The sequence below is a fragment of the Mobula hypostoma genome, chromosome 22, assembly GCF_963921235.1.
Source record: "Mobula hypostoma chromosome 22, sMobHyp1.1, whole genome shotgun sequence".
Taxonomy (NCBI): Eukaryota; Metazoa; Chordata; class Chondrichthyes; order Myliobatiformes; family Myliobatidae; genus Mobula; species Mobula hypostoma.
In genome coordinates, this window is record NC_086118.1 from 791,203 (window position 1) to 803,924 (window position 12,722).

The 12,722-nt window shown below is 45.3% G+C and overlaps 1 protein-coding gene across 2 annotated transcripts in view; it reads left to right on the forward strand.

The window, feature by feature from the left end:
- The window catches only part of LOC134336559 (ADP-ribosylation factor-binding protein GGA3-like), a 59,823-nt gene that overhangs the window by 34,032 nt on the left and 13,069 nt on the right, over positions 1 to 12,722 (forward strand). For both annotated transcript variants that reach the window (XM_063030837.1, XM_063030838.1), the window contains 7 exons: positions 691 to 794; positions 1,410 to 1,490; positions 2,362 to 2,499; positions 4,137 to 4,218; positions 7,973 to 8,089; positions 8,730 to 8,957; positions 12,129 to 12,199. In XM_063030837.1, coding sequence (XP_062886907.1) covers positions 691 to 794; positions 1,410 to 1,490; positions 2,362 to 2,499; positions 4,137 to 4,218; positions 7,973 to 8,089; positions 8,730 to 8,957; positions 12,129 to 12,199 — 821 coding nt within the window. The remainder of the gene's footprint in view (positions 1 to 690; positions 795 to 1,409; positions 1,491 to 2,361; positions 2,500 to 4,136; positions 4,219 to 7,972; positions 8,090 to 8,729; positions 8,958 to 12,128; positions 12,200 to 12,722) is intronic.

Below are 12,722 nucleotides of genomic sequence, written 5' to 3' on the forward strand. Positions count from 1 at the left end.
TCCCACGGTAAAGTCTGCGCCTTCCATTTTGGCCTCAACAATTACCTTGGGCCCCATGAATTTGGAGTGAAAGCAAGCCATCTTCTGTCCTGATGAATTATCTAAGAAGAAATGGTGGGATAGTTGCAAAAATAGGGTAGTCACTGAAGAATCTAGGTGAGGTTCATTTGTCCATTAGCATTATTGCAAGCGTAAAAGCTTGCTTTCCTGTACCCTATTTTATTACCAGCCTTATATCTCTTTGGAATAAAGTGCCATGGCCAGAGTTTGCTCTGACTCTCTGCAAGGTGTCCAGCTCATCTGTGGCATAAAGTGTCCTCAGAGTTGACCAATGTTAAATTGTAGGGGATTGCTGTTTCATACAATTCTTGTGAGAAGCTGATGGCAGGGTAGCCACCCTGCATTGGAATCCTGATTGAAGATTTCCCACACTGTCCTTGGAGACCTCAAGGCCAGTCATGAGGCCATCATAAACCAGTTCAACAACCATTGTCTGTGTCAGATCTACTAACAGTGCATCTGTCAGCATCTGGAGAGAAGGGTGTGTGTTATAGATGGACTTGAGCAAAAATGCCAAACAGGTCACCTGGCTTGTATTGGAGCAGCACTGTATAATGCTTCTCATCTGTGAAATGCTGATTCGACTCTGAACAGTTTTGTGCACTCAGGTGCTGAATACTTCTCTTACAGGGATTTTGCAACAGGATCCTCAGATCCCCATTGATAAAACTCTCATTCCTTCGCCTACAACTCGTCCTAAAAATACAGTGTTTGAAGATGATGAGAAGTCTAAGGTACATTTCGGATCACACTACCTTCTGAATCATTTCACAGCACTAGTGGCCCGGGTTCAGTCCTGATCTCAAGTGCTGTCTGTATTCATCTTGAATCCCATGGGCTTTCCCTGGTTCTTCTAGTTTCTCCAACATCCCAGTCATGTAAAATGCCTGTGCTGCTGGGGAGGGGTGGAATGTGATAGGATTTGTCGAGAATAATCCTACACTAATCCATTTTAGTAGATATGGACAGCACAGATGAGTTGGGCCAAAGGCCTTGCCTTCTGGAATATATCAGAAAGGAGAAAGTGTCCTTCCTGTTCCACAAATATGCAAGTGCATTCATGCTGAAGGGGATCGGTCAGCAGGCTGACCAAGGAAGGGACTGGAGTCCCGGGTTGAGGTGACTGGACACGGGAGCTTGAGGGATGAGGGTGGGGGGTGATGGATGTTGAGAGTGGTAGACAAGTGGCCCAGGAGTACAGTCCATGTTGTAATCTTATCTGTTATATTGCAAGTGTGGGGAGTGTTGAAAGTCTGATATGGTTTGGTTGCAAACTTCTCCAGTGTTCTGTACACGTCAGACTGTCTTGTGGTTTGAAATAAACTTTCCAATTTGTTACTGTTTTTCAGCTATTAGCCAGGTTACTAAAGAGCAAAAAGCCTGAGGACTTACAGGAGGCTAATAAACTGATAAAGAACATGGTGAAGGAGGTAAGGAGGAAGAGGGGAGGCAACATCCAAATGAGCTCTAACGCTTGGCGAATAGACTGAAGCTGGTAAGATGCAGAGGCGTAGTTCCCTTTCCAACAAGAGCTGGGCTGAGAACATTGAGGCTAAGCCAAGAAACCGATTGGATGAGCACTCGAGAAGATGGCTAGATCTGTGCTTTTGGGGAGTATTTTGTTGGATTGTGCCTGGGGAGTTGTACTTGTGCATTCACAGGTTGCAAACATTATTGGCAAGACCAGTATCTGTTATCCACTGCTTACTTCCTCTGAACTGAAATTATGAGCTGGGGCGTGGTTCTGACGTCTCTTACAAGGGTACCCCAAACAATTATCTGAATCAGTGGTCCAGGTCTGTGGGTAATCAGCATCGAACTGTATCTGTAGTCACAACCAAGAGGAAATGGGAGCCACTTACATGTATCTATAGTGCTTGATCAGAGGTACATGTGGAACAGGACAAGCATGTTTACTCTGTCACAATATGCTCGTGGTTGATCCTGCCTTCTCTTCTCTCCCTATAGATCTAGCCTTTCATGTCTAGGAGTAGACCTAATTCATTCGGAAATAAATTCAGTATTTTAGCCTCTTTTGTGGAGGGAGCCTGAGCGAGGAAATTTTCCCTCAGCTTGGTCTGAAATGTCTGTCCCTGCAGGTTTGAGACTGTGAGCTGTGGTTCTGTGCTCAGCCTGAGTGAATTTTTATGTTTCAATGTCCTCTTACTCACCTACTGATCACCAAGCCTCATCACATTGGTCCTAAAGGTGGTGGCCTCAGTAATGGCGGGTGTGTGATGGGGAGTGTGAGAGGGTTTGCGTTCCAGACTCTCAGGTGTTTTGCTCCTGTGCCTTTCACAGGATGAAGCCCGAATGCAGAAAATAACAAAACGCTTAAACACGCTCGAGGAAGTAAACAATAATGTGCGTCTTTTGAATGAGATGTTGGCCCATTACAACAAGGATGACTCGACGGAAGGGGATAAAGAATTGATGATGGTAATCCTAACTCCCGTCCTGCATGCTTCACACCTGTTTATTGCTGTACTCTGCAGTGCCTTATCGCAACCTTCAAACTTCTCTGGACCAGCATACTCACAAGTGTCCACCCATCTGCACTGGTTCACTATAGCTCAGTTGTATGTTCCTTTGCCACCTTGCAGCTAGACAACATCTTTTCTCAGGAGTCAATGGGGTACCCAGATTATTTCTCACTACCCACTCAATATGTCACAGTTTTGAATCTGCAGGTACATTTGATATATTTTATGTCAGCAGTATGCATCCTCTGCAATCCACTCTCCACACCCCTAACCCTTGCACAACCTAGAGCGACCCCATTTCCACTCCTCAATTCCAAGGAGTGGGGCTCTCAGTGGTTTTCTCAGATATCACATGATTTTGCTGAACCATATTAAGTGTTATCAAAGCAGGACAACTGCTAGTTGCCCAAGATTACCCCTGAATTTAAAGATGACCAGTAACTTGTCTTTGCTACAAACCCCTCCCTTGCCTTCACCCTCAAGTCACTAAAACTATCCATTCCATTCAACCACCTCTGCTATTTCCCTCTCTCTCACTATCCTACCCAGTCAATTCTTCCTGGAGGTACCATCAGCCCAAACCCTGTTGCTGTTTTGCCTCTCGTGCCCTTTCCAAGCTTGTGTTATCCATGAGCCCCATTATTATTGAAATGTCTGTAATTAGTTACAAACAATATCCTTTGACTGTGATGTGTCATCTTCTTCAATTTCTCTTTCCAATTCCAATATAGTCAATTCCACATTCTCCTCCGTTGTGTATCTCAGTGAATTTTCACTCATCTAATCTAATCTTCATCAAGCCAACCCTATCTCAAATATCTCATCGATGGACTTCTCCCAATATCTTCATGTAGTGCCTCTGGAGTTTCCAAAAAATCTGTTCCTCTTCCAGATGATGTCCCTCTGTGACACCACGCAAATATGTCCAGTCAGACTCAGACTCAGTGTGTTTGCTGATGATACCAGTTATTCCTGACCCCTCCCTCCCTCCCATCTCCTAGTCCAATGTTGACTGAGCAGAAACTTCCCCCACCACAAGCTTCATTCACAAGACACCAAGGCCACCCTTGAGAGGCTGTCAGACTATACAGAAGCTAGCCATCAATGAGCTTACAATTCTAATCCTTTAAATACTTGCCATCATGCATCAATGTTTAGATGTGTGTCAACTTTCATCTGTAAATGTCCCCAAAGTATCCTGAAGATGGCTTCTTCATGAGCTGTCCTTTCCTTTCGACGTGCATAACCTCCTCAATTCCCTGAGGCTTCCTTTTCCCAACTTTGTTGTCATTGTACTCCGCAACGAGGGACTGTGCTTCACCAACCAGGACTCTTATTCTGGAAATAGCCCTTTGGACCTCGATACATCCATATATTACTTAATGACTTGCACTCAGACCACAGCTTTAACTAAAGGTTTGGCTGCCTTTTCTTATTTCTTTGCCCACTTTCAACTGAATGCACTTCTGCAAAGTGACTTGGAGTACGTTCAACTTTGAAGGCAATGCTCCAATTAACATTGTAATACAGAAGGTGCAGTGAAATCCGTAAAGAGGCTGAGGTTAGACTAACGAGAGCTGTACTGCTTTACAGGAGTTATACGACCAATGCGAGAAAATGCGGCGGGCATTGTTCAAAATTGCGAGTGAGACAGAGGACAACGACAACAGCTTAGGTACGTCGAGAAGCTTCTGGTTCCATCTGTATGAAACATAGAAAATGGGTGCAGGAGTAGGGCATTTGGCCCTTCGAGCCTGCTCCGCCATTCAGTACGATCATGGCTGATCATCTAACTCAGAACCCTGTACCAGCCTTCCCTCCATACCCCCTGATCCCTTTAGCCACAAGGGCCATATCTAAATCCCTCTTAAATATAGCCAATGAACTGGCCTCAACTGTTTCCTGTGGCAGAGAATTCCACAGATTCACCACTCTCTGTGTGAAGAAGTTTCTCCTCATCTCGGTCCTAAAAGGCTTCCCCTTTATCCTCAAACTGTGATCCCTCGTTCTGGACTTCCCCAACATCGGGAACAATCTTCCTGCATCTAGCCTGTCCCTTTAGGATTTTATACGTTTCAATAAGATCCCCCCCTCAATCTTCTAAATTCCAACGAGCATAAGCCTAGTTGATCCAGTCTTTCATCATATGAAAGTCCTGCCATCCCAGGAATCAATCTGGTGAACCTTCTTTGTACTCCCTCTATGGCAAGAATGTCTTTCCTCAGATTAGGGGACCAAAACTGCACACAATACTCCAGGTGTGGTCTCACCAAGGCCTTGTACAACTGCAGTAGTACCTCCCTGCTCCTGTACTCGATTCCTCTTGTATGGGTTTGGTAGAGGTGGGAATGACAATGGTGGCATCTCACACTGACTCAGTTCCTCCCCTGCTCTCCTGAAGATGTGGACTCTTACTGGAGAAGCTAATTAGGGAGAGCCAAGGTGACTTTGTGTAGGGTAGGTCATGTCTTACCAATTTAATCTTTTTTTTTTGACAAAGTAATGCGAGATTGATGAAGGTAGAGCAGTGGATGTTGTCTACATGGATTTTAGTAAGGCGTATGACAAAGTCCCTCATGGGAGGCTAATCCAGAAGATTAGAATGCATGGGGTCTGTGGCAAATTGGCTGTTGGGAATCAGAACTGGCTTGCGCATGGGAGACAGAGGGCAGTGGTTGAAGGGACTTAATGGAGCTGGAGGTCTGTACTCAGGGATCTGTGCTGGGACCTCTGCTGTTTGTGATGTATATAAAAGATCTGGTTGAAAATGAAGATGGGTGGATTAGTATATTTTTTTGTGGATGATACCAAGATTGGAGGAGTTGTGGACAGTGAAGAAGGCTGGCAAAGAATACAGCACGATACAGATCAGTTGTAAATATGGGCAGAGAAATGGTAGGTGGAGTTTAACCCAGAGAAATGTGAGGTATTGCACCTTAGGGCAAATGCAAGGAGACAGTACACTGTGAAGGGCCAGACCCTTTACAGTGTTGCTGAGCAGAGATATCTTGGAGTCCAAGTTCATAGTTCCTTGAAAATGGCTACAGAGGTTGATAGGGTGATTAAGAACCACACACACAAAATGCTGGAGGAACTCAGCAGGCCAGGCAGCATCTATGGAAAAAAGTACGGTCGACGTTTCGGGGCTAAACCTTTCGGCAGGATGGGTGGTTTGGGTGGTTAAGGAGGCTTATGGAATACTTGCTTTTATTAGTGAAAGCATTTATTTTAAAAGTCAGGAGGTTATTTTGCAACTTTATAGAACTCTGGTTAGGCCACATTTGGGGCACTGCATACAGTTCTGGTCCCCCGGCTATAGGAAGAATTTTGAGACTTTGGATTGGGTGCTGCCTGGCTTAGAGGGCATGTGCTATCAGGAGAGGCTGGATAAATGTGGGTTGTTCTCTGTGGAGCGTCGGAGGCAGAAGGGGGATTTGATACAGGTTTATAAGATTATGAGAGGCAAAGATAGATCTTTTCTCCCCAGAGTGGAAGTGTCTACTACCAGAGGGCATGCAGTGAAGGTGAGAGGGGGTAGGTTCAAAGCTAAGTTTTTTACTCAGAGAGTCATCGATGCCTGGAATGTGCTGCCCCGTATGGTGTTAAGAAACAAATACACTAGGGGCTTTTAAAGAGTTTTAAATAGGCACATGGATGTAAGGAAGATGGAGGGATATGGGCGTTGTGCAGGTAGAAGGGATTAGTTTTTGTTTTTTTTTATAAATATTTACCTTTTAGATGATTCGGCACAACTGTGGGCCAAGGGGCCTGTTCTGTGTTGTACTTTTTTATGTTCTATGTTAACCGTACATACAGTATTCTTCAGCACCTTATCTAGATGCACACCAGCTCTGTAAGTATCAGCAAGCTTTTTAAGCACAAAGAGGATTTCACTGAGTCCAGTTTTATGATCACATGAAGGATGCACAGGCAAACACTGAGGAGGGTCAAAGAGGAACTAGTGACCCACTCAGTCACCGCCCCCCCCAGCACAATATATGGCACATGGAAACATAATTAGGGATGTCAAGTTGTAGAACTAGCACCAAGGCTTTGATTGGAGTCAGAAATCTCCAAATCAAGTTTATTGTCATATTCACAAGGACAGGTACACACAGGTGCATGAAAAATGTATTTGCTGCAGCATCACAGGCACATAGCATCAGACAAGCAGAATTCACAAAAAAAAAACTTGTTAACATGAAATAACATGATTAGAACGAAACGGTGTCCATTTTAGTCCGGTGATCATAGTGATGCTAAACTCAAGTGATTAGATTGTGCAGGTTGGTTCAACTAGCTAATGGTCGAAAGGAAGTAGCTGTTCTTGAGTCTGATCCACCTGTCTGATGATGGCTGCAAGAAGATGAGATCAGACCTGCAACACTGATTTAACTGCGTAATGACTACTGGCCAAGTTGTCAGGAATTTACTATCTCTTTTGTGTTGTAGTCACAATGCACCTTGGAGGCAAACAGCTTTTTCCAGTGCACAGCCTCATACCATCTTCGATCATAAGATATAGGAGCAGGAGTAGGCCATTTGGCCCATCGAGTCTGCTCCACCATTTCATCATGGCTGATCCATTGTTCCTCTCAACCCCAGTCCCCTGCCTTCTCCCCATAACCCTTCATGCCCTGACCAATCAAGAACCTATCAACCTCTGCCTTAACAATACACAATGATTTGGGGTCCACAGCTGCCTGCCTGTGGTGATTAATTCCACAGATTCACCATTCTCTGGCTAAAGAAATTCCTCTTCATCTCCATTCTAAATAGACGCCCCTCTGTTCTGAGGTTGTGTTCTCTGGTCTTAGACTCCCCCACCACAGGAAACGTCCTCTTCATAAACACTTTATCAAGGCCTTTCAACATGTGATCTCCCCCCCCCCCCATTCTTCTGAATTCCAGTGAATACGGGCACAGAGCCAAAAAACACTCTTCATATGATAAGCCTTTCAATCCTGGACTCATCTTTGTGAACCAGCAGTCAAAATGCCGAATGCATTTATCCAAATATGATGAAGAAAGGACCAGTTTCTAATGAAGAGCCAACACACAGAAGGATCCTTTCTCTTCAATTACAGGCCAACTTGCTTTGTGTATTTTCAATCTTTGCTATGACTGATTTTAATTTTGTGGTGCCATTTTGGGATCTTTTAACCAATTTACTGTAAAATGGTTTGAGGGGGGAAAATTACTTGAATTGTTTTAAAGGAGAATGGATTGATGCATTATAAGGAGACTTTGAGTTGCCAGATGAAATGGTACCTTTGGTACATTAAAAATACATTGCACCCATCTGATAAAATCTCATTAGTTTTGTTTATCAAACAGAAGCTAGTCCTTCAAGAAAACATTTTTTAAAGAAATGTATGAGATTAAATTAGGTCTGTAAACTTTTAATGATTTTTGACATTTTATTACAGGTGAAATTTTACAAGCCAGTGATGACCTTTCGCGTACAATAAACTCCTACAAAAAGATTGTTGAGGGACAGGCAGTAAATGGAGAGCTCAGTTTGCCAGAACCTCCGAAGCCGTCAGGTAATTTGTTTAACGCTCAGTGGAACTTGGGAATTCCCAGCCCCCTCCCCCCTCACCCACCCCGACACACCTGATCCTTAGCCCCCTGACCCCCAACCCCTCACCCACCCCCGACACACCTGATTCTCAGACCCCTGACCCCTGCCCCTTGACCCACCTGATTCTCTGCCCCCTGACCCCTCACCCACCCCCGACACACCTGATTCTCAAGACCCCTGACCCCTGCCCCTTGACCCACCTGATTCTCTGCCCCCTGACCCCTCACCCACCCCCGACACACCTGATTCTCAGACCCCTGACCCCTGCCCCTTGACCCATCTGATTCTCTGCCCCCTGCCCCCTCACCCACCTCCTGGTTATCAGTCTCGGGCCCTGTTGCTTCAAACAAGCCAGGAGGCCTCTCCGTCTCCAGCAGTGGTGACCATGGCCGCACCTGCACTGTTCAAAAGCACAACCCCCATAGCGAAAAGACAGGATGCAGATTGCAGTGATCGTAACCCAGAAAAAGTATATTTAATGGAATAATTAGTTGTTTTCTTTGCTGCCCGCAAAATATCGCTGGTGTTGCCAGTGCCATGATGAGCAAGCTGTTTGTGGGGATTATGTTGTATTTAACATGAACTCTCCATGTGTTTTGCAGGCAGTGGTGGAGACAGTGATACAGGGACACTGATTGACTTGGCTGGGTTGGATGTGATCTCTGCAAAGGCCGATCACACGGCAGCTCCAATATTCCCCATCATCCCTCCTCCACCAAATGTCTCAGGCGATTCTACATGCCGATTGAGCAGTCTGTCAGATGTGAACAGGCTGCCTCCCAGTACAGCTGGTGCTATGGGACTGCTGGATGTGGAGCTGCTCTCACTGGGTAAGTGCTCTGTCCCTGAGGCCTGCACGTGCATGGTTGGCAGTGCACTAAGGGCAGCACAGTATTGTTACATGAGTTTTGGGATGGCTAAACATGATGTTAGTGGTGAAACCATAAGATATAGGAGCAGAATTAGGCCATTTGGCCCACCGTGTCTGCTCCGTCATTCAATCATGGGCTGATCCAATTCTTCCAGTCATCCCCACTCCCCTGCTTTCACCCCATACCCTTTAATGCTCTGGCTAATCAAGAACCTGTCTATCTCTGCCTTAAATGCACCCAATGACAGCCTCCACAGCCACTCGTGGCAACAAATTCCACAGATTTACCACCCTCTGACTAAAGTAATTTCTCTGCATCTCAGTTCTAAAAGGACATCCTTCAATCCCGAAGTCGTGCCCTCTTGTGTTAGAATCCCCTACTACTGGAAATAACTTTGCCATATCTTACCTGTTCAGGCCTTTTAACATTCGGAATATTTCTATGAGATCCCCCCTCATTCTCCTGAACTCCAGGGAATACAGCCCAAGAGCTGCCAGACGTTCCTCATACGGTAACCCTTTCATTCCTGGAATCATTCTCGTGAATCTTCTCTGAACCCTCTCCAATGTCAGTATATCCTTTCTAAATAAGGAGCCCAAAACTGCACACAATACTCCCAAGTGTGGTCTCACGAGTGCCTTATAGAGCCTCAACATCACATCCCTGCTCTTATATTTTATACCTCTAGAAATGAATGCCAACATTGCATTCGCCTTCTTCACAACTGACTCAACATGGAAGTTAACCTTTAGGGTATCTTGCACAAGGACTCCCAAGTCCCTTTGCATCTCTGCATTTTGAATTTTCTCCCCATCTAAATAATAGTCCGCCCATTTATTTCTTCCACCAAAGTGCATGACCATACCCTTTCCAACATTGTATTTCATTTGCCACATCTTTGCCCATTCCCCTAAACTATCTAAGTCTTTCTGCAGGCTCTCTGTTTCCTCCACACTACCCACTCCTTCACCTATCTTTGTATCATTGGCAAATTTAGCCACAAATCCATTAATACCGTAGTCCAAATCATTGGCATATATCGTAAAAAGCAGCGGTCCCAACACCGACCCCTGTGGAACTCGACTGGTAACCGACAGCCAGCCAGAATAGGATCCCTTTATTCCCACTCTCTGTTTTCTGTCGACCAGCCAATGGTCCACGATCCAACTTCCCTGTAATTCCATGGGCTCTTATCTTGCTAAGCAGCCTCATGTGCAGCACCTTGTCAAAGGCCTTCTGAAAATCCAAGTACACCACGTCTACTGCATCTCCTTTGTCTACCCTGCTTGTAATTTCCTCAAAGAATTGTAGTAGGTTTGTCAGACAGGGTTTTTCTTTCAGGAAACCATGCTGGCTTTGACCTATCTTGTCATGTGCCTCCAGGTACTCCGTAATCTCATCCCTAACAATCTATTCCAACAACTTCCCAACCACTGATGTCAGGCTAACAGGTCTATAGTTTCCTTTCTGCTGCCTCCCACCCTTCTTAAATAGGGGAGTAACATTTGCAATTTTCCAGTCATCCAGTACAATTCTTGAAAGATCATTGTTAATGCCTCCGCAATCTCTCCAGCTACTTCCTTCAGAACCCAAGGGTGCATTCCATCAGGTCCAAGAGATTTATCCACCCTCAGACCATTAAGCTTCCTGATCACCTCCTCAGTCGTAATTCTCACTGCACAAACTTCACTTCCCTGAAACTCTTGAATGTCCGGTATACTGCAGACGTTTTCCACAGTGAAGACTGATGCAAAATACACATTCAGTTCCTCTGCCATCTCACCATCTCTCATTACAATATCTCCAGCATCATTTTGTATTGATCCTATATCAAACCTCGACTCTCTCTTACCCTTTATATACTTAAAAAAGCTTTTAGTACTTTTTTTGATATTAGTCGCCAGCTTCCTCTCATAATTCATCTTTTCCTTCTGAATGACCTTCTTAGTTTCCTTCTGCAAGTTTTTATAAGCTCCCCAATCCTCTGGCTTCCTTGTATGCCCTCTCTCCTGGTCTTCAGCACTCTCACGCTGACTTTGGCCTATTTTGTCATGTGCCTCCAGGTACCCTGAGACTCCATCCTTGATAATCGACTCCGACATCTTCCCAACCACTGAGGTCAGACCAACTTTTCTTCTCCCTCTCTCCTTTCCTGAAGAGTGGAGTGACATTTGAAATTTTCCATTCCTCTGGAACCATGCCAGAATCAATTGATTCTTGAGATATCATTTCTAATGCCTCCAGAATTTTTTTAGTCGCCTCATCATGGTGAGTCAGGATATCTTAAACTGAGATATTACAGATTGGATCAGGGATTCTTAAAGAGCGACTTTCCCATTGGTGGAGACGGTAAGATTTCCTTTAGCAGGCCTTGTATCCAAGAGCCTGGTATTCCTGAAACAGCCAGAAACTCCAAGTCCCTGCAAGTCCTTGTTTTGTACTGCCTGTTTCCCATTCGGTGAGCAATGCTAATCTGACATTCGTTCTTGGCCTCCTTGTAAGGGTTAGGGTTAGGGTGGCCAAGAACCGATGTGGGTGTCATCAGTAGCTACCCAATCTTGTTTTCCACACTGCATCACAAATCAGTCTCTACAGCCATCTGAGGGACTCAGTAGCACATCATACTCAACTCGAGTGATTGCTGTACAAGAATATCACCCCATCTTGTATTGTGTGCTCCATGTTACTGATTCCATCTTCTTATTCCAGATATATTTAATTGGTTGGATTTAAATTCCCTTGCTACGGGTGGGGTTTGAATTTGGCTGCCAGCCTGTCCACCATCTGGACTACACTAATCTCTCCCACACTGAGGCCTGTGTCCTGATGACTGCATTGTACCTGTGCCTGTTGTTTTGGTAATTCCTTGCTGTCTGTGTCTGGTTGTCGATGGACTGAGACACCCTTGCCCTTGGTGTTTCTGCAACATCTAGGGATGTCTCATTCACCCCAGTCTCTTGGTTACAAACCTGTGACTCAATGCTGTCTGAGCTCTCATCTGCTCAAGCATTGTGGGCACAGAGCACTTTTCCGAGAGGCAGCAGAATATGGTGTCCCAGGGTTTGTTGAAGAAATGGTTTTGTACAGAACCGTTCTGAGTGTGCTATTAATCATATGCTTGCTTTTCAGGACTGAATGATCCTCCTTTGTTTAATGGTGTCGATAAAGAGCCCGGTGAACCTCCGCTGAAAAGTTTACTGGTAGAGTGATTTTCTCTGACTCATTATACAGTCTCAGCCTCACCTTTGTTGCTTCATCCCCTCCCCACCCATCACCCATTGCTGCCTGTTTGAACCTGGCTCCTGCTGTGTGTAACGGGCCACCACAGAAGAGCTGCCCTAACACTGGGTCATGCCTGGGTCCTTGTACCACAAAAGACCAAGGTAACATGCCTGAACGACTGGTGTCCCGTTGCACTCACCTCAATAATAAGCAACTGCTTTGAGCGGCTGGGCAAGGATTACATCTGTAGCATGCTACCACCCAAACTGGACCCCTAACAATTCGCTACCATAACCAATCGACAGCTGATGCAATGGCCACTGCTCTACATACCGTCCTTACACATCTGGAGAATGTTTTGAGAGGCTGGACTGAACTCCGGCCTCAGCAAGGACCTGGGCCCATTGTAATTTGCCTATCATCACAATAGGTCAACGGCAGACGCAATCTCCATGGCTCTTCACATGGCTTTAGGCCACCTAGACAACACAAACATCTACG